At 45.0% G+C, this 22966-nt stretch overlaps 1 protein-coding gene across 5 annotated transcripts in view; it reads left to right on the forward strand.

Annotated features, from left to right (window-relative positions):
* The window catches only part of LOC109895675 (cytosolic carboxypeptidase 1), a 40122-nt gene that overhangs the window by 6200 nt on the left and 10956 nt on the right, over window positions 1-22966 (forward strand). For 2 of the 5 annotated variants that reach the window (XM_031830348.1, XM_031830347.1), the window contains exons 4-19: window positions 8244-8311; window positions 11646-11709; window positions 12099-12245; window positions 12399-12530; window positions 14829-14922; window positions 15013-15050; window positions 15282-15490; window positions 15757-15934; window positions 17106-17200; window positions 17434-17550; window positions 18092-18768; window positions 19052-19135; window positions 19263-19349; window positions 19510-19658; window positions 19823-19910; window positions 20811-20955. In XM_031830348.1, the coding sequence (XP_031686208.1) occupies window positions 8244-8311; window positions 11646-11709; window positions 12099-12245; window positions 12399-12530; window positions 14829-14922; window positions 15013-15050; window positions 15282-15490; window positions 15757-15934; window positions 17106-17200; window positions 17434-17550; window positions 18092-18768; window positions 19052-19135; window positions 19263-19349; window positions 19510-19658; window positions 19823-19910; window positions 20811-20955 (2372 nt within the window). Of the gene's footprint in view, window positions 1-7617; window positions 7821-8243; window positions 8312-11645; window positions 11710-12098; window positions 12246-12398; window positions 12531-14828; window positions 14923-15012; window positions 15051-15281; window positions 15491-15756; window positions 15935-17105; window positions 17201-17433; window positions 17551-18091; window positions 18769-19033; window positions 19136-19262; window positions 19350-19509; window positions 19659-19822; window positions 19911-20810; window positions 20956-22966 lie in introns of those variants that run through there. The other 3 variants (XM_031830346.1, XM_031830345.1, XM_031830350.1) reach the window with 2 other exon arrangements.

Here is a 22966-nt window from a genome sequence, read left to right on the forward strand (position 1 = left end):
AAGGCCAGGCATCACACCCTAATAGGGTATTTATTTTGCTCTAGATTGTAGGATATGGCCTCCACCCTTCCCGCTGTACTCAGCAGCACCATCTTGTTTAAAAATCCTGTGGAGAACCCTGATCTCTACCCTCATATAGCATTGCCTTCTTTGTGGCTGCATTAATATTTCACCTGCACCAAACCTTTACCTCACCTGTACCGCCAAGCTCCAACAACTGCCTGTAACAACACTTCAACATTATTTGTATTCTTCTCCTGGCTGCACATCACCTCACACCCACTACAGTATTATCAAATCAAATTAATTTATATAGCCCTTCATACATCAGCTGATATCTCAAAGTGCTGTACAGAAACCCAGCCTAAAACCCCAAACAGCAAGCAATGCAGGTGTAGAAGCACGGTGGAAAAACTCCCTAGAATGGCCAAAACCTAGGAAGAACCAGGCTATGTGGGGTGGCCAGTCCTCTTCTGGCTGTGCCGGGTGGAGATTATAACAGAACATGGCCAAGATGTTCAAATGTTCATAAATGACCAGCATGGTCGAATAATAATAAGGCAGAACAGTTGATACTGGAGCAGCAGCACGGCCAGGTGGACTGGCGACAGCAAGGAGTCATCATGTCAGGTAGTCCTGAGGCATGGTCCTAGGGCTCAGGTCCTCCGAGAGAGAGAAAGAAAGAGAGAATTAGAGAGAGCACACTTAAATTCACACAGGACACCGAATAGGACAGGAGAAGTACTCCAGATATAACAAACTGACCCTAGCCCCCCGACACATAAACTACTGCAGCATAAATACTGGAGGCTGAGACAGGAGGGGTCAGGAGACACTGTGGCCCCATCCGAGGACATCCCCGGACAGGGCCAAACAGGAAGGATATAACCCCACCCACTTTGCCAAAGCACAGCCCCCACACCACTATAGGGATATCTTCAACCACCAACTTACCATCCTGAGACAAGGCTGAGTATAGCCCACAAAGATCTCCGCCACGGCACAACCCAAGGGGGGGGCGCCAACCCAGACAGGATGACCACATCAGTGACTCAACCCACTCAGGTGACGCACCCCTCCCAGGGACGGTATGAGAGAGCCCCAGTAAGCCAGTGACTCAGACCCTGTAATAGGGTTAGAGGCAGAGAATCCCAGTGGAAAGAGGGGAACCGGCCAGGCAGAGACAGCAAGGGCGGTTCGTTGCTCCAGAGCCTTTCCGTTCACCTTCCCACTCCTGGGCCAGACTACACTCATTCATATGACCCACTGAAGAGATGAGTCTTCAGTAAAGACTTAAAGGTTGAGACCGAGTTTGCGTCTCTGACATGGGTAGGCAGACCGTTCCATAAAAATGGAGCTCTATAGGAGAAAGCCCTGCCTCCAGCTGCTTGCTTAGAAATTCTAGGGACAATTTGGAGGCCTGCGTCTTGTGACCGTAGCGTACGTGTAGGTATGTACGGCAGGACCAAATCAGAGAGATAGGTAGGAGCAAGCCCATGTAATGCTTTGTAGGTTAGCAGTAAAACCTTGAAATCAGCCCTTGCTTTGACAGGAAGCCAGTGTAGGGAGGCTAGCACTGGAATAATATGATCAAATGTGTTGGTTCTAGTCAGGATTCTAGCAGCCGTATTTAGCACTAACTGAAGTTTATTTAGTGCTTTATCCGGGTAGCCGGAAAGTAGAGCATTGCAGTAGTCTAACTGTCATTACTTTCAGTCTTATGCACACATGATTCACTCGCTCACCCCTGTTATGCCAGCTGGCGCATATGGCAGCAGCGAAGGCTGTCTTGGCCATCTTCTCCTCTGTTATGTACCCCAACTCTAAGGCTAATGTTGTTAGAGCTCCGTCCCTATGGGTTTCTGCCATGTTATTTTGGGCCTTCCTTCTGGAGACCAGTGGACAGCTCTTCTCTTGGAATGGGGTCTGTGTTCTTCCTTGAACGTGTCCAATCCAGCTCAAGCAGCATCTTAAGAGTACTGTGTCCTTAGCGTCCTGCAGACATGACGGCACGATTTTCTTGTTCTTTTAATTTACGGACAGCCATGGGCACACTCCAACACTCAGACATATTTTACAAACACAGTATTTGTGTTTAGTGAGTCTGCCAGACCAGAGGCAGTAGGGATGACAACGTGTTCTGTTGATGGTGCGTGAATTGGACCATAATGCTGTCCTGCCTGAGCATTCAAAATGTAACAAGTACTTTTGGGTGTCAGGGGAAATGTATGGGAGTAAATGGTACATATTTTCTTTAGACATGTAGCGGAGTAAAAGTAGTCAAAAATATAAATAGTAAGTACAGATACCCCAAAACTACCTAAAGGAAAGATTCACCCATTTTGAACGTTGTATTGTTTTTTTATGCATCTCTGACTGATGTTCTATTGATTGTTGGCATTTTCATGTGTATCTGAACTATTCACTTTTAAAGCAGGCAGAAATACAGCTGATATGATGACTTTTGCATCATACCGTTTCTGCCTGCTAGAACGGCACTAGCTCAGATGCACATGAAATGACCCCCGGGAATCGATAGAACATCGCTCAGAGATCCACAAAATAACATTCAAAATGGATGAGTCTTTCCTTTTTTAAGTAGAACTTCAAAGTATTTTTACTTCGATATGTTACACTACTGATTTACAATTCTGTGTATTGCGATTCTATACTGCGTTTTTATTGCGATTCGATGTTCCAAACATATTGCTCACTGTGTCTGCTGCAGAAACGAGGGAGCATGAGAGATGAAATGCCAAGTCCATATTATGTCAAGAACAGCTCAAATAAGCAAAGAGAAATGACAGTCAATCATTACTTTAAGACATGAAGGTCAGTCAATGCGGAAAATTTCAAAAACGTTCCGTTTTAACGGTCAGGACACGTGTGGCTTCGTTTCCAGAACCAATGGGAAACCGAAAACGTACGTTCCCACAACTTCTAAGAAACCAAATGTGCTAGCTGGGCTGTCACTAAGTTCATTAGTCAGCAACGTGATACTGTGTGTTCAGACACATTTTTTTATTTATTTTATGCTATTGAGATAACTGGCATAGTTAGATATTCAAATGTCAGAGAGACTCGCATGACACACTTCTGTTGTAGACACTCGCATACGCATCTGTTGTGATGACAAGGGTCAGTGGTGGACCCATGGTGCTAGGTTTGCTGCGCTAGAGCAAAGTCCACAGAGAGTTTGAAAATGGAAACAAGTGAACTGGACATCAACATTGATTGAAGAACACGTCAAGATCAGCATTCAGACACAAACATATTGGTTTGTCACGCCAAGCTTCAGATTGCTGATCTGAGCTAGGTAAGTAACTAACTTGGCTAGATCGTTCTTCGTTCTAAGCTCATAGCCTGTTAGCAAATCTTGACTTTTAGCTTTACACCAGTTTAAAATCATCACATTATACATTTGGTTGTTGCTAAAAAAGGTTTTCACCCACAAACACAGCATGTTTTTATTATGGAAATCCAGTCTTCCAGAGAGGAAATGCTGTCTCAAAGCAGTGATGCAGGCTGAAATGTGAGCTCTCTCTCGCTCTCTCTCTCCCTCCCTCTCTCTCGGTGGAACGTCCCTCTTGCAGGGATATCAACTCTATGGTACTCCTAAACCCTGCACTCACAGCACACTACAGCTCTAATCGGGCTCGGCCTCCGGCCACACCCTGTCACAGCCAGCCCCACTTGGGAGACGTCCACACAGTCCTCATATACAGTCCCCAATAGGAGAGAGGGAGGAAGAGAATAATGACTGCTGCAGTATCAGACGCACGGAGCAAACAGGGCAACTGCCTCCTCTGTCTTTCTCTCCGCGCCTGGGCCTCATGCTTGCTGTCTGTATAGGCGGGCACCTGGCTGGAACGCAGCCTGGTCTGCCCCGTCCATCTGTATGTCTGGGCTGCTTGAATGCGGAGTAGGTGGAGTGCGAGGGGAGGCTGGGTAGTGTAGTAACCTTCTAGGATTGGTCACACGTCACAGTGCCTTAAGAGTGCAGGGGGAGGTGCTATGAGCTGTGTCCTGGTCTGGTGGTTGGGCTTGGGGGCGATTAGCATCAGTGTACTCCAGGCTGTATGGGGGGATCCTTGAAAAAGAAAATAGAGCCGCACTCTAGGAGCTCAGATGCAATAATTGAATAACCTAATAACCAGCGTTTTCACAGACAAGCTGTCTTCATCCGGGTATAATGACAAACACTGCAGGTCACTAGTTTATATAGTTTCAAAGGACGCACACAGGTGTCCGTAATCATGGCCGGGTGTTCCTTGATATCATTGGCTAATTTACAGATCTAAATAGAAGACCGAAGGGAGCTAGAGTCTTTAAATTAAAGATCCAGGGAGGGTGACATGTTCGATGCCGATATAACGTAGGGACTAAATAGTGGTTTGCTTCCAAAAAGTGGGCCTCAACTGGTTATGTCGAGTTTTTGCACATATTTGTGCTACGATGCTCAGAGATTCGTACTTTTAATTCATGCTTTGTTTTACCCACAATTTTTTTATTTATTAAATTAATAACTGCCTTAGTGGAGCGTGTGATAACACCTTTGATTGGGATTTGTTTCCCTGTATGTTTCCCTGTATGGGAGTGTTTGAAGGATCTACATTTGTAAGTGCCATTGCATTGAGCATATCCATTTCACTTGTAGTTTCCATCCAGTAGAGGCGTAAAATAGACGTTGTGCGGGGGTATTTTGGGGTGGTAAATCAGAGTTTGCGAATTGATCTCTGAATTTTCTGCCCCGCGAGAATACGACCAAAGGAGCTTCCGAAAACACATTACTGTCATCGGATCTTAGGATGTGAACGATTCCCTTAATTTGTTCCGAGCACTTTGAATAGCGGGTAGTAAGAACGCAAGAATGCTTATTTTTGCGAGACTGTCCTTGACTGTTGATTTTTGTCTCCCCACACCAGACGCGCTCAGAACACGCAGGTTGAAACTCTGAACCAACTATATTAATTTGAGGACAGGTCGAAAAGCATGAAACATTTATGGCATTTATTGCTGTTGCTAGCTAATTTGTCCTGGGATATATACATTGGGTTGTTATTTTACCTGAAATGCACAAGGTCCTCTACTCCAACAATTAATCCACAGATAAAATGGTCAACCGAGTTTGTTTCTATTAATCTCTCCTCCTTCAGGCTTCTTCTTCTTTGGATGTTATATAGCAGTTGGCAACCAACTTTAAGGTGCATTAGCACAACCGACTGGACTGGAGGGGGAACCTCTGTTCATCTTTCAATCACTCACGTGGGTATTATGTTCCTAAAAACCAATAAGCAGATGGGAGAGGCAGGACTTGCAGTCCGTCGAGCTTCACAAATAAAACCAATTTAGAACCAAATAGAACCAACTATTTTAGCGCCTGGCCATGCAGACGCTCGCGAGCAGTGTGGGTGCAATGATTGAATAACATGTATGGTCAGCATGTTAGGGTCACGTTGCAGAAGAAAATGGTCCATGGCTTCAACACCGCCCTCGTGAGGAACATTTGTGTATAACGACTCAACATCAAAAGTAACTAACAAAGTATTCTCAGGGAGAGGATCAAGAGATTCAATATTAGAGACCATACTGCTGCTGTCTTTTACAAAGGACGGGCGCTGTTCTGCGAGTGATCTAATAAGAGTCAACGAAAGTCGATAAAGGGGCCGTTACTCCATCAATGCCCGCTACAATAGGGCGCCCAGGAGGTTTTGTAACATTCTTGTGTAATTTCGGCAAAGTATAGAAAGTGACAATGTTAGGGTGTTGAATAGCCAAAAAGTATATTTTTTGGGGGGGTGATTTGACCAGAACTTAAATACCCACCTAGGATAGTAAAGATAGTGTTCTGAAATTGGGAAGTGGGGTCACTTCTGAGTTTCTTTAAAAAAAAGTATTGTCAAGCTGACACTCATTTACATACTGGAGGACGAGTACTACTGTACTGCAGTGCCATGCAGCAACTGTAGTGCAGATCTACTACAGGTAGCTAGCTACTTTGAGCAGTTTGTGAAGTTACTGTCTAAAGGAACAAAGGTTTCTCTGGACTCTGTATATCTCGTACTGGCAAAACTTAAACCGCTACTCTACAAATAAAATAAAGTTGCCAAAAGTTGAACTGGTTTCTGAAGACAGTGTTTACGGTTCACCTTAAAAGTAAATAAATAGTGTAAAGCCCACTGTATTCTATTTTGCTTTAGAATAATACCTCATTAACCAATAAAAACCCTTGTATTGGGTAGTGCTTGTGTAGGTAACACAACACGGCTACCATAATACTGGGTAGTTGTTGCCCTTAAACACAGGCCCGCGAGCAACTGCGGCCACTCATGAGTTCAGATTTTGAACATCGCAGTATGCCAGTGGAAGGGAGGACAGTAGCAGGTGACCCAACTGTGGTTTGAGACTACTCTGTCCCATTGTAGCAATTCAGTTGCAGTCATTCTGTTACCGATTTTTTTTTATTTTTACATTCTGTTACGGAATGACACATTTTAAAAGACTTAAATCATAAACTAAATTGTTATCAGTAAAAACAATTACATTATTGGTAGGTCTACCTTGTTACTTCTGTGAACTTTCATTATCCTCCCTCATGAATGAGAGAAATTTGAAAATATCTTCAATTTAAGTGTTTTTGTAACAGAATGGCAAGACAATACTTTTTAAACTTACAGAAGGCCTATGACTTCTGCAACATTCAATGTAAATGTTGATATTAGTTAGCAAGGATCTTAACTTCAGCTTGATTGTGTTTTGAATACCTTTTCTGGTAGAGGTTTTCTAAGAGCCCCTTTTCCGTCTGCTTGACCAGAAATCAAAGCAGTTGCTTATTCCAAATTTTAGGATGAAAAATGGTTGAAAAAATGTATATATTCCTTAATTTCTCAAACATATAGACTCTTAGCTTTCATTTGACACCAAATTTGACAGGCTCCTATGAACTTCACATGTTGGTGCTCCATGGGTCCTTTTACATGGAAATGGACCAAACTTATGTTGTTTTGGTTTTGAGGGTCAACGGTGAGCCATTGTTTTGTTTTCTAGGAGCTTTAAAAAGTCCGGTGTGATAGAAATGTTTTTAGAGTTCACTTTTCGCACAGCCACTGAGAGTCGAGTTGTGCTTGTGCGTTTGAACTCGCTAGCTGCTCCAGTGCCGAAACCTGATTTTGCAAAGTGTGTTTTATTTATGAGCCTATAAATGTTAAACACATTCCATTTCCATATTCCCATTCATCCCGGTGTTCATTAGGTCTGCTCAATCAAACACTTCATCAAACCTCTACTGGCCTGGGTGGTGTGGCTAGCATCCACACCAGCAATATGTCTCTATTTCATGGGATACGAGCTGCCCTGGGTTCTGCTGACTTGAGTTATATTTTGTTTGCTTTCCTGGACTTTGTTATTTCTGTTAGTTTCTACTAGGGCCCTCAAACTCAACTCTGGCCCTCTCAGCGAGTTCCGCTGCATGTTTTTGTTGTTCCCCTCTCATCAGGAACCGATTTAGACCTAGGGACACCAGGTGGGTGCAATTAACGACAAGGTAAAACAAAAAAACAGCCGGCTCCGGACCTCGTCGAGTTGGTGTTTGAGTTTGCTCTATGTTGGTTTTTAGTCCTCTTTGTGTGCGCGTGTGTAAGAGCGACAGATTGATGTGGTAATTTTCTGTGATGGGCAAGTCCCCTTGGTGTTTTTACTAATTGTTGAGGTGCTGTCGCGTGAAGTTTGCGGGGTTTTTGTCTCCATCCATGTGGTAAAGACTGTTTCAGAGAGAACCTGTGGCAGGCAGTGGTGTATTTTTGACTTCAATGTATTATACGGTAGGAACATTTAGCTTCTTTCTAATAATGGTGAAATATATCCGCCCTGTCCCTCCTGTAAATTACGCCCCTGAGGAAAACACTAAAAGGAGAGAAACGAGGGGTAGTAATGGGGGTTGGGGTCAGACTGAGAGAGGGGCAGAGCAGAGCAGGGTAGAAGAGTATGTTTCACTCTTCTACAGCAGCAGCAAATGGATTTCACAATTTCTGTAAATGGAAATGTTTAATGTACTGTACATGCTATTTATATTTGCTTATACAGTACTCACTTTCACTTTAAAATCAGGAATTCTGCTATTTGGTTAAGAAATGGCATGGTAAAAATGACAACAATATAACTAGGCTAGTCATTACTATAGTAGCCTATTAACACTAACACAACGAAGGGAAACGTAATGTAACTTAGGTCCCTCTGTGTTTCAGAGAAGACACGGAAGGAGATCATGTCCAAGGGCTCCAGTGGCATGGAGGTCATCCTGGCAACCTTAGAGGTGAGTTCACATCCCGTTCCACTATGGTGTTTAATATAGTCCCAGAAATCGAGCACACATGTCGCTTGGGTTGCGTTTGCACAGGCAGCCTAATTCTGAACTGTTGGTCTTTTGACCAATCAGATTAGCTCTTTTGCCAATAATTAGGCAAAACATCAGAATTGGGCTGCCTGTTTTTAAATGTTTATTTTTTTATTTTATAACGCCACATTCTGCTACTGTACAATACCTCAACATCATAAGCAGAGGGCATAAGGAGACCAACACATTAATGAAAAGGAATATCGCTGAGTAGCCATTTCTCACTATCGTGCCGACCCAAACCAAACTGAGCTGGCTCTGATATTTTTAGCAGGGTTCCAGCAACTGTGGTGGATGTGTAACCGGGCTGGAACAGTACGGTACGCTCGGCTCTGCTCGGCTCAGTAGTGTGAAAAGGGTACAGCTCACTTATAACAAGGACTATCAACGTCATGGTGTCCTAAAAGTATTGGAAATAATAGTCCTCACTGAGATGCAGTCTACATGGCACACACTTGGTTTCGGCAATGGCTTTTATATCTCGCCATCTAGTTATTCTCCCCATGTACTTATAAATCATTTGATGACAGATCAATCGCTTGCCTCGAAGCGAGCATAGAAGGCATTTAGCTTGTCTGGTAGGCTCGTGTCACTGGGCAGCTCGTGGCTGGGTTTCCCCTTTGTAATCTGTGATAGTTTGCAAGCCCTGCCAAATCCGACGAGCTTCAGAGCCGGTGTAGTAGCATTCGATCTTAGCCCTGTATTGACGCTAGTTCCTGTTTGATTGTTCGTCTGAGGGCGTAGGGGGATTTCTTATCAGCGTCCGGGTTAGTGTCCCGCTCCTTGAAAGCTCTAGCCTTTAGCTCAATGCAGATGTTGCCTGTAATCCAGTGGTCACCAACCTTTTCTGAGTCAAGATCACTTTCTGAGTCAAAGAGCAGACCGAGGGCTTAAACAGGGCTTACAAAAACGTAAGCCTATGCAACATGAACCAATTAAAAACACTTTTGTAGCAATGAGGTTTGTGCAGTAGGTTGTAAGCCCAATACATTATTACTGCATATTGCTGCATATACTTGAATTGCCCTGCCAATGTTGTTCTTCTCAGACCATTTTGAAATAAAATTTCTACATTTTAGGTATATGACCACACTGGTAATATAGAATTTGTTGTATTACTTGTGAGGAACAGCTGAGTGAGCATTTATTTTAATTTTTTACTGGACTGGTAGCCTGCATCTGATGTTCAGTCTGAGGGGAGGGAGGGAGCGTCGGTGAGGCTGGTTGTACCGTGAGTGGAGGGATAACACGCATGGCTTATAAAAAAGTGTTGACAGTGCTGAATAACAACTTAAACATGACCTTACTCATAAAAACAGCAGCTTTTTGCTGATTCGTTGAGTCTCTCTCTAGTCATCGTTTTTACATTTTTTTTGCAATCTTATATTATCAACTCTTGTGTTTGAGGCTTCTTTTCACAGACTATGGCGTGAGGAAACAGTGCAGACACATTGATCTGAGCAATCTGATTGGCCAGCGGTAGGCCTATAAGTGTACTTGATTTGCTCTCTGGGCCTGTCAGGTAGCCAGAGTTCTACCTTCAAAATGGGAACACTTTGCCTTCCCGGCGCTAGGGCTGCTGAATCAAGTGCACCTACCACCAACAGCGCAAATCAAATAACATTTGGAACGCAAGGCTTTCTCGTTTTTTTATTTTTTTTACAGAAATGTTTGGTGAACAACTAGGAATGCCTTGGAGATCAACCAGTCGATCGCGATTGACCGGTTGGTGTCCACAGCTGTACTCCATTGGTTCTGGTTGGGATATGTACGTACGGTCACTGTGGGGACGTCGTCGATGCATGCACTTATTAATGAAGCCGATGACTGATGTAGTAAACTCCTCAATGCCGTCGGATGAATCCCGGAACGTTTTCCAGTCGTGTTGGCAAAACAGTCCTGTAGCTTAGCATGCGCTTCATAGGACCACTTCTGAAATGAGCGTGTCACTGATACTTCCTGTTTTGATTTTCTGCTTATAAGCAGAAATCCGGAAGATGAAGTTATGGTCAGATTTTCCTAATGGATGGCGAGGGAGAGCTTTGTATGCATCTCTGTGTGTGGAGTAAAGGTGATCTGGATTTTTTTCCCCCCTCTAGTTGCACAGGTGACATGCTGGTAGAAATGTGGTCAAACAGATTTCAGTTTTTCCTGCCTTAAAATCTATGTGCATGAATGGCTGTTTTGTTTTTTCTTAGGGTTGCAAAAGAGGGAAAATTACTGGTAACTTTCAAAGTTTACCAGTATACCAGAATTATGGTAACCTTTGAGGATTTTATGGAATTTATCACATGACATATAGTGGCCTTTTTGGGTACTTCACATTGTCATGTGTCTGTAATTCTCTGGCCCTCTGTGTGGCCCTATCACATGTAAAATATATATACAATAACAAATATGACAAATGACAAAGCTCTAAAGCATAATCCTAAATATAACCCATCAATTTAGTGTTTATAATGATGGTTTCGGCATGAAATATTATTTCTATTTTTACACCCTTTTATTTATTTTATATGTCTTTGTTGTTAGAGGGTTTCCCAAAAACACATCTTAGTTTTTGCCTCACAGCCGATTCAAATTATCAACTAATATTCAAGCTTTGATAATTTGAATCAGCTGTGTAGTGTTAGGGCAAAAAACTAAAGGTGCACTCCTTGGGCTCCCCAGGACCGAGTTGAGGAAACACTGTTGTAATTGCTTTGCCACCAAACTGGGGGCAGTTATCAAAAAATAAAATAGATGGAAGATTTGCAGCGTTAATAAGAAATAATGCCATTGTTGATTAGATGCTTTTTTTTTTTCATTAACAATGTTATTTTCTCTAAAACTATATGGTCTGTTCACTAGAAACTCATGGACAATATGGACACATATATAAAGAAAATATACTTTAATAACTTTTAAAAAAATGTAATCATATAAAGTATAAATTACCAAAGTTACCATAGATTACCTGTGGTCCTCTGTAGCTCAGTTGGTAGAGCATTGCGCTTGCAATGCCAGGATTGTAGATTCGATTCCTGGGACCACCCGTATGTAAAATGTATGCACTTATGACTGTATGTCGCTTTGGATAAAATCACATGTTAAATGGCATATATTATTATTATTATAATGACCAAAATTACCAATGTTACCGGTAGTTTAACAGCCCTAGTCTGTCTATGTGCACACATGTACGAATGTGTTTGTCATTGCTCACATGTTATTTTGTGTTGGTAATACCCAGCATGCTCTCTGTTTTTGATAGAACACACAGGATCTGCAAACTATCCTGAACATTCTGTACATTCTGAATGAGCTGTTAACTGTGGGTAAGTGGTAACCGCTCTTTAACTGCATAATGGGAACTAACAGTTTCCTGTTTGACAGTGTCTTGCTCTCTGATTTGATGAGTGTCAGATTGTTTTGGGTGGAAACAGTGCTTTGATTGGGTAGATGGTGTGACTGAAGTGGTGCTTTGTTAGGCTGTGTTTAAACAGGCTGCCCAATTCTGATATTTTTCGACCAATCGGATCAGCTCTGAAAAAGATCTGATGTGAAAAGATCGAATGTGATTGGTCAGAAGACAAATTAGTGGAATAAAATATCAGAATTGGGCTGCCAGTGTAAAACTGTGGCGATTGATTGACTTGTGGAAACTGAGCTGGTTATTTGTACATTTGTGGAAGCTGTGTTAATGATAGGTGTGTGTGTGTCCCAGGTGGGGGGCGCAGGGTTGGTGTGTTTGTGTCCAAGGGGGGCACAGGCATCCTGCTGCAGCTGGTCCTCAGTGGCAGTAAAGAGTCTCCCCCCAGCGAGGAGCTCATGCTGCAGCTCCACTCACTCCTGGCCAAGGTTGGACCAAAAGGTACTATATATATATATATATATACTGTATGGGTACTCTACCACTGTAACAAGAGCCCTAACATAGTCATTCAAACTTCTAACGTAAACCATAATCCCTACCACAAACAGACAAATTCTCGCATGCACACTCCCTCTGTCTCTATTTCTCCAGACAGGAAGTTTGGTGTGAAAGCCCGTCTGAACGGAGCTCTGAACGTCACTGTGAACCTGCTCAAACAGAACCTGCAGAACCACAAGCTGCTGCTGCCCTGCTTGCAGGTTCTACGGGTCTACTCCTCCAACTGTAAGTGTCCACATACCTTTGGTCATGTAGTGTGTGTGTGTGTATTTCCTTTTTATTTATAAAGTTTATATATATATATATATATATATATATATATATATATATATATATATATATATATATATACACTGCAAAAAAAAATAAGGGGAACACTTAAACAACACAATGTAACTCCAAGTCAATCACACTTCTGTGAAATCAAACTGTCCACTTAGGAAGCAACACTGATTGACAATAAATTTCACATGCTGTTGTGCAAATGGAATAGACAACAGGTGGAAATTATAGGCAATTAGCAAGACACCCCCAATAAAGGAGTGGTTCTGCAGGTGGTAACCACAGACCACTTCTCAGTTCCTATGCTTCCTGGCTGATGTTTTGGTCACTTTTGAATGCTGGCGGTGCTTTCACTCTAGTGGTAGCATGAGACGGAGTCTACAACCCACACAAGTGGCTCAGGTAGTGTAGCTCATCCAGGATGCCACATCAATGCGAGCTGTGGCAAGAAGGTTTGCTGTGTCTGTCAGCGTAGTGTCCAGAGCATGGAGGCGCTACCAGGAGACAGGCCAGTACATCAGGAGACGTGGAGGAGGCCGTAGGAGGGCAACAACCCAGCAGCAGGACCGCTACCTCCGCCTTTGTGCAAGGAGGAGCAGGAGGAGCACTGCCAGAGCCCTGAAAAATGACCTCCAGCAGGCCACAAATGTGTATGTGTCTGCTCAAACGGTCAGAAACAGACTCCAAGAGGGTGGTATGAGGGCCCGACGTCCACAGGTGGGGGTTGTGCTTACAGCCCAACACCGTGCAGGTCGTTTGGCATTTGCCAGAGAACACCAAGATTGGCAAATTCGCCACTAGCGCCCTGTGCTCTTCACAGATGAAAGCAGGTTCACGCTGAGCACGTGACAGACATGAGACGCCGTGGAGAACGTTCTGCTGCCTGCAACATCCTCCAGCATGACCGGTTTGGCGGTGGGTCAGTCATGGTGTAGGGTGGCATTTCCATGTGCTCGCCAGAGGTGGCCTGACTGCCATTAGGTACTGAGATGAGATCCTCAGACCCCTTGTGAGACCATATGCTGGTGCGGCTGGCCCTGGGTTCCTCCTCATGCAAGACGATGCTAGACCTCATGTGGCTGGAGTGTGTCAGCAGTTCCTGCAAGAGGAAGGCATTGATGCTATGGACTGGCCCGCCCGTTCCCCAGACCTGAATCCAATTGAGCACATCTGGGACATCATGTCTCGCTCCGTTGCACCACCGACTGTCCAGGAGTTGGCGGATGCTTTAGTCCAGGTCTGGGAGGAGATCCCTCAGTGTGTGTGTCCCAGGTGGGGGGAGCAGGGTTGGCGCCACCTCATCAGGAGCATGCCCAGGCGTTGTAGGGAGGTCATACAGGCACGTGGAGGCCACACACACTACTGAGCCTCATTTTGACTTGTTTTAAGGACCTTACATCAAAGTTGGATCAGCCTGTAGTGTGGTTTTCCACTTTTTAATTTTGAGTGTGACTCCAAATCCAGACCTCCATGGGTTGATACATTTGATTTCCATTGATCATTTTTGTGTGATTTTTGTTCTCAGCACATTCAACTATGTAAAGAAAAAAGTATTTAATAAGAATATTTCATTAATTCAGATCTAAGATGTGTTATTTTAGTGTTCCCTTTATTTATTTATATATATATGAAATGTGTTGCTCTAGATTGTAGGAAATGGCAGTTACAGGTGTTCAAAAAACACACACAAAAAATACCAAAGGGGGTCTCTACCCCCCGGCTGTACTCAGCAGCAAAACCTTTTTAAAAGAGGGAGACCCCTGATCAGAACCATACATTTGACAGACAGTTATTAACCTAATGTACTGTTGTCATAGGCAGGGTTCTCCAGAAAGAATGTAAGAGAGGCGCTGTGCTGCCTTGTGGACTGGCTGCACCACTATATATACACACAGAGTTTACAAAACATGAAGAGAAGTGTAGATGAAGGGGAGGAGACCGGTTAAAGAAGGATTTTTAAGCCTTGAGACAATTGAGACATTGATTGTGTAGGTGCACCATTCCAGAGGGTGAATGAGCAACTCAAAAATTGGTATGGTGGCAATCTTAGGCACTAGATTGCAGGAAATGTCAGTTATAGGTGTTAATAAATGCAACAATCTCTAAATCTAAAGGGGAGGGGGCACTGCTTATTGTTGCCATAGGAACCATAAATCTGACTGACAGTTACTAACCTACTGTAGCCAACTCCTATATGGTGAAATTGTGGAGGGCACTGAGGTTCAGTTTGTTTGTCTTCAGCTGTGAATGCTGTGTCCCTGGGGAAGAATGGAGTGCTGGAGCTCATGTTCAAAATCATCGGACCCTACAGCAAAAAGAACACCAGTCTGCTGAAGTAAGTGTGTGTGTGTGTGTGTGTGTGTGTGTGTGTGTGTGTGTGGTGGCTGTTTTTGACCCCTTTCTCTGGATGTCTTTTACTTAACAGAGTATCCCTGGACACACTGGGGGCCTTGCTCAAATCCAGTAAGTACTTTTTTTTTGCCCTCTCTCTGCAGTGTCTAAGGACAATGTCATGGTTTTTCAGTAACAGTGCTATTGTCTGTGCCGATTACCAACCAGTGTGTCCTTCCCTCCCTCCCCCGCTCTCTCTCTCACTCTATCCACCCCTTTATCCTTCCCTTCCTCTCTCCATCACCCTCCCAATCCCTCTTTCTCCCTCCTCTCCATCCATCCAACCCTCCCTCCCTCCCTCAGAGACGAATGCCCGGCGGGCGGTGGACCGGGCCCACGTGCCCGTCCTGCTGTACATCTACCAGGACTGGCACCGCAACGACACGCGCCACCGCCACATGTTGATCCGCAAGGGCGTCCTGGGCTGCCTGAAGAACATCACCAACATCAAGCTGGGCCGCAAGGCCTTCATCGACGCAGACGGGATGAGGATCCTCTACAACACCTCTACTGTGAGTACGGTGACAAAACTCCCAAAAAGTAGTGCCGGAGTCTGGTGTAGCAGTCTAAGTTCGCAACATACTCCTGGCGACGGGGGTTCGAGCCCCTTCTCCCCCCCCCCTCTCTGTCTATGCACCTAGCCTTAATCCCAACTCTCTCCTCACAACAGCCTCACCTCGAGTCTCACCTTTTTCATTACACCAACACTGATGGTAAATGATGAATCTGATGACGGTGTGGATGACGATCAGTAGTAATGATGGTGATGTGTTGTTAGGAGTGCCTTCCAGTTAGGACTCTGGACCCTCTGATCAACACCTCCAGCCTTATCATGAGGAAGTGCTTCCCCAAGAACCGCCTCCCTCTGCCCACTATCAAGAGTGTCTTCCACCACCAGCTGCCTCACGTACCGGCAGGAGGGCCCGTCGCTCAGCTCTACAACCAGCCCCTGGGGGGTGAGGCTCACACGCATACTATACTCACAATGCTTGCGAGCCACTTAGATCACCCCAATGGTCACTGCACACAGTTTACTCACACGCTCCACCACAGATGTCCCTTTCAGGAAGACCCATATACCAGTTCTACACCAAAGCCCCCATAGGGTAAGACTTGTCACAATAAGTAGTAGCCTAACCGCTACGGAGTCCCACTCCTCAGTCTAGTATCACACTACTAACACAGTAGAATACAGTCTCCTCTAACATTAAGGAACTCTTAACTCAAGAACTTTCACTCTTACTGACTGTTGTTCATTGATGTCACCTCACTCTTTAAGCCATGTGTCCGGCTGCCCAATCAAGATGCCAGATGTTCTCTCTCTCTCTATCTCTCTCCTCATCTCATTTCTGTCTGCTTATTCTCACAGTTGCCTGCAGGGTCGTTCCACCTCAAAAAGCACAAGAAAGAGGATTTTGTCACACTGTATACTGGCCTTTGTGGTGGGAGTGGTGTGTGAAGGATCCATGGGTGACTTTTGACATGTTTTGGGGGGGAGGGGGGTTCCTCATGTTTTGCTCATTGGTCGGAGGAAATTTGGTCCAGATAGTTTTATAGGTTACTATATTTATTGAATCCTGTAAATTAAAAGGGCTAATTTGGGTGCAGTCAATTAGCTTAATTTCTCAGAGATCAAATTATATTTCAACAAAATAATGTTGCAGGAATGTTTATCTTATATGTTGCTGTGGAAACCATTTCAGAACAATCTGAGATGGTGGGGAGGGGGGCAAGGCTTGCTGAAATGATATGGAACGACACTGCAATCACCTCTCCTCTCATCTAGTGCACAATCCAACCAACCAATCTTGGCTGAGTTTTGCTAAAATCATATTTAGCAGCATTGGGATCATTTACCATTGGATTTAAGATTATTTTAGTGTTAAAGATAAAAAATAAAATTTATTGTTTCTATTTTTTGGAAACTCTCCCTAGACCCTGTAACCAGTCCGGTTACGCATTGATCTTGTAAACTGAAATTATAATTCCAATTTCAATTGTCCTCAATGCTTCTCTGAGAAGAATGTCAGTTTACTTCCTGGATTCATTGAATCCCAGATTTACTGAATACTGAATAGAACTGGAATTGAGCCCAATCTTGCCTTTGTCCCCGTGTGTGGTTGCCAGTGGATGACGTGGTGGACGAGAGCGACGATAACGATGACGTTGAGACCGAGAACGACACAGAGAACGAGGAGGAGGATAAGGACCACCACGCCAGGGTACAGGAACCACGACCGCAGCCCTTTTCATTTAAACCACACCTTGTTTGACTGACCGCAAAATGACTACAGGACAGATGACACTGCAGTGACCAGACCAACAGTGTGACCGCAACCACTACTGACCACCACCACCCTGTCCACCTTCAAAACATTTGAATACACTTTTTTTTCCCCACTGGGATCCAGCTCCTGCTTATTTAGGTGTCTGATGACGTGTTCTCCCCTTGCAGAATGACGACATAGAAACGGACATCAATAAACTGCGACCCAAAGAGACCCATAGCAGGCCATTTGAGGAGCTGAAGATCTATGAGAGATTCTTTCTGGAGCTCTCCGAGGATTTCCAGGTAATGCAGGACAGACACCCTTTTGTGTCTTTAGTTGAATCTTCAACATCAAAAAATCTGATCAATATTGTAACATTCCATTTTAAAACCAGTGATTCCCCTATATTCATTGCTGCCAATCCAAAATATATTATTTAAAAAATATATATATATATACACAGTACCAGTCCAAAGTTTGGACACACCTACTCATTCCAGGTTTTCTATTTCTTTTTTACTGTTTTCTACGTTGTAAAATAATAGTTTGTTTGAGTCACTCAGGCATAAGCCATGTCAAAAAGTGTAGAATTGCAGGAAATTATCTTTAAAACAGCAGAATATTGTCTGCGGCCAAGACGATGTTCTCAAAAATGTTCACCATTGGCCAAGCCCACTACCACGCCCCCCCCATCCATGCTAACTTTGCCACCGCTGCTGAAAAAACCCTAGAGGAAACACTGTAAAACATACAGATGTGTGTTTTTCATGAGTTGACCACAATGGTAAGTGGTCAGAAAGCTGCCTGTCGTCCTAAAGTTCAATCTCCTTTGTGTGTCTGCAGAGATTTATCTTTGATAACCCAAAGAGCGGTGTGACGGCCACCCCGGCAGCTCCAAAGTCTCAACGCCCCATCATCGTTCCCACCGCCCAGGCCTTGCCCCCAAAATACCCAACTGCCGCCCCCCTCCAGGAGGAGTGCCACCTGGCCAAAGGTGAACAACCCCACCCTGAAGCATCTCCTCTGGCCCCAGCCCCCACCCCGGCCCCAGTCCATACCCTGGACACCATCAATATCACCAAGGACCACGATGGCTGCTGTGACCACAGCCAAGTCCGACCACAGCCAGGGCTAGAGCAGGAGCTTGTGCAGGGGATGGAGCGGATGGCCCTGGAGGGGACTGGGCCTCAGGGTGGGGCAGGGGGTGGAGGAGGAGGGGTCAACAGTCACTATAGACAACCTCCCCTGCTGGCTGGGGGTGTGGCTGCCCGGCAAGGGGGCGGGGCAGAAGAGACGTTAGCAGAGGAGTGGGCAGAGGAGGAGGGAGGCGAGGGGGCGGTGCTGGAGGTGCCGGACACGGCGTTGCTCCTGCCGCTCCACGACCCTGACCTGTACGTGGAGATGGTGAAGAGCACACGCTCTGTGCCACAGTACTCAGAGGTGGCCTACCCAGACTACTTTGGCCACGTTGCGCCCACCTTCCGAGAACACATCCTGGAGAGGGTCTATGGCGTGCAGAGGTGAGACCCCTAGACGCTGATCTAGGTACGACAGCAGTGTGTCTCTTTTGCACTCCCTCTCCCCCTTGTTTGAGATTAAGAGAACTGGAGCAGTAGCTGGAATCAGTCAAATCACTCAATGTCTCCTTGTGCCACCTCTTTCCACTGAAAATGACTTATTTCCGGTAGTCGGGTGGCTCCAATTAGTGTGGAGTCAAAGTGAAGGGTTGGTGTGTTCTGTTAGTGCTCTCCCCTGCTGCCGCTGTGTGATGATGATGTCACTCAGTCCTCTGCCCCCCTACAGGACTAAGATCTTCCAGGACATTGAGAGGCTGATCCACCCCAATGACATCCTTGATAAAGTGGTCTACGACTTGGACATACAGAGGTGAGCGTCATCATCTTCAGTCCAGGAAACTTGGTGTGGGTGTCTGTGTGTCTCACGGTGTGGGTGTCTGTGTGTCTCACGGTGTGGGTGTCTGTTGGTCTCACGGTGTGGGTGTCTGTTGTTTCAGTTGCCCGGTGATTGATGACGGTGAATCTCTGAAGTTCAACTCTCAGTTTGAGTCTGGAAACCTGAGGAAGGCTATTCAAGCCAGAAAGTGAGTATTGTGTCCCATTGTTACGTAAACTGGGAACAACATCAAAATAAATTAATTTTTTCAAGTATTTGTTCAATTCAACTTTGTCTCCCGTGCCCACATGTGTGGGCCGTTTTGGTTTGCCTAAAGGTTGAGCTGATGTGATCTGTGTGTGTTCCAGGTTTGAGTATGACTTGGTCCTAAACTCCGACATCAACAGTAACCACTACCACCAGTGGTTCTACTTTGAGGTGAGCGGCATGCGCGTGGGAGCGCCCTATCGCTTCAACATCATCAACTGTGAAAAGTCCAACAGCCAGTTCAACTACGGTGAGCGACTGACTGCCTTGGTCATTTTTCTTGTGCATTATTTAGCCTTTGATGTGTGGCAAAGCTAGAAATGCTAATTAGATAGAAATGCTAATTCAGTATGTGGTGTGTGTGTATATAATTAACCTCTCTTTAGTAAATTGACTGCATGTACTGTTTTGCAGGTATGCAGGTGCTGATGTACTCTGTTCAGGAGGCCATTAGTGGCAGGCCCCGTTGGGTTCGCACCGGAACGGACATCTGTTACTACAAGTAGGTGTGATTGTCCTACTTTACCCCTCGAGCAGAGTCGGTATGACACAGCCCACCGGACAAGTAGGTGTGATTGTCCTACTTTACCCCTCGAGCAGAGTCGGTATGACACAGCCCACCGGACAAGTAGCTGTGATTGTCCTACTTTACCCCTCTAGCAGAGTCGGTATGACACAGCCCACCGGACAAGTAGGTGTGATTGTCCTACTCTACCCCTCGAGCAGAGTCGGTATGACACAGCCCACCGGACAAGTAGGTGTGATTGTCCTACTTTACCCCTCGAGCAGAGTCTGTATGACACAGCCCACCGGACAAGTAGATGTGATTGTCCTACTTTACCCCTCGAGCAGAGTCGGTATGACACAGCCCACCGGACAAGTAGGTGTGATTGTCCTACTTTACCCCTCGAGCAGAGTCGGTATGACACTGCCCACCGGACAAGTAGGTGTGATTGTCCTGCTTTACCCCTCGAGCAGAGTCTGTATGACACAGCCCACCGGACAAGTAGATGTGATTGTCCTACTTTACCCCTCGAGCAGAGTCGGTATGACACAGCCCACTGGACAAGTAGTGCACCTGTCAGGAGAAACGAGCCCCGTTCCAAAACTTCTAAAATGCATCCTTCCGTCTGGGCCTGTTCCTTGAAGTAACCACCGATCTAAATTGGTTGTAATAGGGAAGGTAACCTTGCTTTCTCTTATCCAATAACTTCCTGATCTGTGTTTACCCCAAGCAATCGAGGAAGGAAGGAAGGTAGGAAGGTATTTGAACAGGGCCATCAAATAGCTTACTTGTTGGTCACTTTGGTAGGTCCTGGTGTCATGAGTGTGACTTTGTTCGCTGGTTTCTGTTTGTCATTCTCTCTAGCATTTGTGAGATTTTCAACCTCCTTTTACCCAGAAACCACTTCTCCAGGAGCTCGATAGCGGCAGGCGGTCAGAAGGGGAAGTCCTACTACACAATGACGTTCAGCATGACCTTTAACCACAAGGACGACGTCTGCTACTTCGCTTACCATTACCCCTACACCTACTCTACTCTGAAGGTACTATACACTGAGTGTACAAAACATTACGGACACCTGCTATTTCCATGACATAGACTGACCAGGTGAATCCAGGTAAAAGCTATGATCTCTTATTGACGTCATTTGTTGAATCCATTTAAATGACTATCGATGAAGGGGAGAAGACGGGTTAAAGAAGGACTTTTAAGCCTTGAGACAATTGAGACATTGATTGTGTATGTGTGCCATTCAGAGGGTGAATAGGCAAGACAAAATATTTAAGTGCCTTTGAACGGGGGTATGGTAGTAGGTGCCATGCGCACCGGTTTGTGTCAAGAACTGCAATGCTGCTGGATTTTTCACGCTCAACATTTTCCTGTGTGTATCAAGAATGGTCCAGCACCTAAAGGACATCTAGTCAACTTGACACAATTGTGGGAAGCATTGGAGTCAACATGGGCCAGCATCCCTGTGGAACGCTTTCAACACCTTGTAGAGTCCATGCCTGTTCTGATGGCAAAAGGGGGGGGTGCAACTCAATATTAGGAAGATGTTCCTAATGTTTGTTATACTCAGTGGCCGTAGCTTGCTATATAAAGCAGGCAGACAGGCATTGATGCACTCAGTTACTGTTTGATTGAACATTAGAATGGGCAAAACGAGTGACCTAAGCGACTCTGAGCGTGGTATGATTGTCTATGCCAGGCACGCCGGTTCTAGGTATTACCGGGAATGGTGCAAGAAACAAAAAACATCCAGTCAGGGGCAGGCCTGTGGGCAAAAACAGCTCGTTGATGAGAGGTCGAAGGAGAATGGCAGGAATCGTGCAAGCTAACAGGCGGGCCACAAACAGATAAATAACAGCGCCGTACAACAGTGGTGTGCAGAATGGCATCTCGGAACGCGCAAGTCGTTGATCCTTGTCATGGATGGGCTATTGCAGCAGACGACCACACCGGGTTCCACTCCTATCAGCTCAAAACAAGAAGTAGCGGCTCCAGTGAGCAGACAATTGGGGAGTGTAAAAACATCGCCTGGTCCGACAAATCCCGGTTCCTGTTGCGTCATGCTGATGACAGAGTCAAGATTTGACAAAAACAGCATGAGTCCATGGATCCATTCTTCCTGGTGTACCACCAATCTGCAGCAACTGCGTGATGCTATCGCGTTAGCATGGACCAACATCCATGTGTAACGTTTCCAACTTGTAGAAACCATGCCCTTAAAAATTCAGGCTGTTCAGGAGGCAAAGGGGGGTCCGACCCAGTACTAGATGGGTGTACCTAATAAACTGGCTGATGAGTGTATATCACTAGCCCTATACCTACTCTACTCTAAAGGTAATATATTTCTACACCTACTCTACAGGTATAAAAGATAACTAAACTCTGGAAAAACTGTTTCACAGTTTTGGAGATTGAACATGTTAATTAGTTGCGGTGCAGTGGCTTGCGAATTGGCATTTTCTCTATTTGGTGCCTTACAACCTGAAACAAAAATGTTTGTTTTTGTGTGAAACAAACAAGAAATAAGAACAGAACTTGAGAGTACATAACTATTCACCCCCCCTCCCCAAAGTCAATACTTTGTAGAGCCACCTTTTGCAGCAATTACAGCTGCATGTCTCTTGGGGTATGTCTCTATAAACTTGGCACATCTAGCCACTGGGATTTTTTACAATTCTTCAAGGCAAAACTGCTCCATCAAGTTGGATGGGTTCCACTGGTGTGCAGCAATATTTAAGTCATACCACACATTCTCAATTGTATTGAGGTCTGGGTTTTGACTGGGCCATTCCAAGACATTTAAATGTCTCCCCTTAAACCACTCAAGTGTTGTTTTAGCAGTATGCTTAGGGTCATAGCCCTGCTGGAAGGTGAACCTCCATCCCAGTCTCAAATCTCTGGAAGACTGAAAGAGGTTTCCCTTAAAAATGTCCCTGTATTTAGCGCCATCCATTAATCCTTCAATTCTGACCAGTTTCCCAGTCCCTGCCAATGAAAAACGGTGTTCTCGGGGTAATGAGTGTTCTTGGGATGGTATTCTCGGG

The sequence above is a fragment of the Oncorhynchus kisutch genome, linkage group LG8 (assembly GCF_002021735.2).
Source record: "Oncorhynchus kisutch isolate 150728-3 linkage group LG8, Okis_V2, whole genome shotgun sequence".
NCBI lineage: Eukaryota > Metazoa > Chordata > Actinopteri > Salmoniformes > Salmonidae > Oncorhynchus > Oncorhynchus kisutch.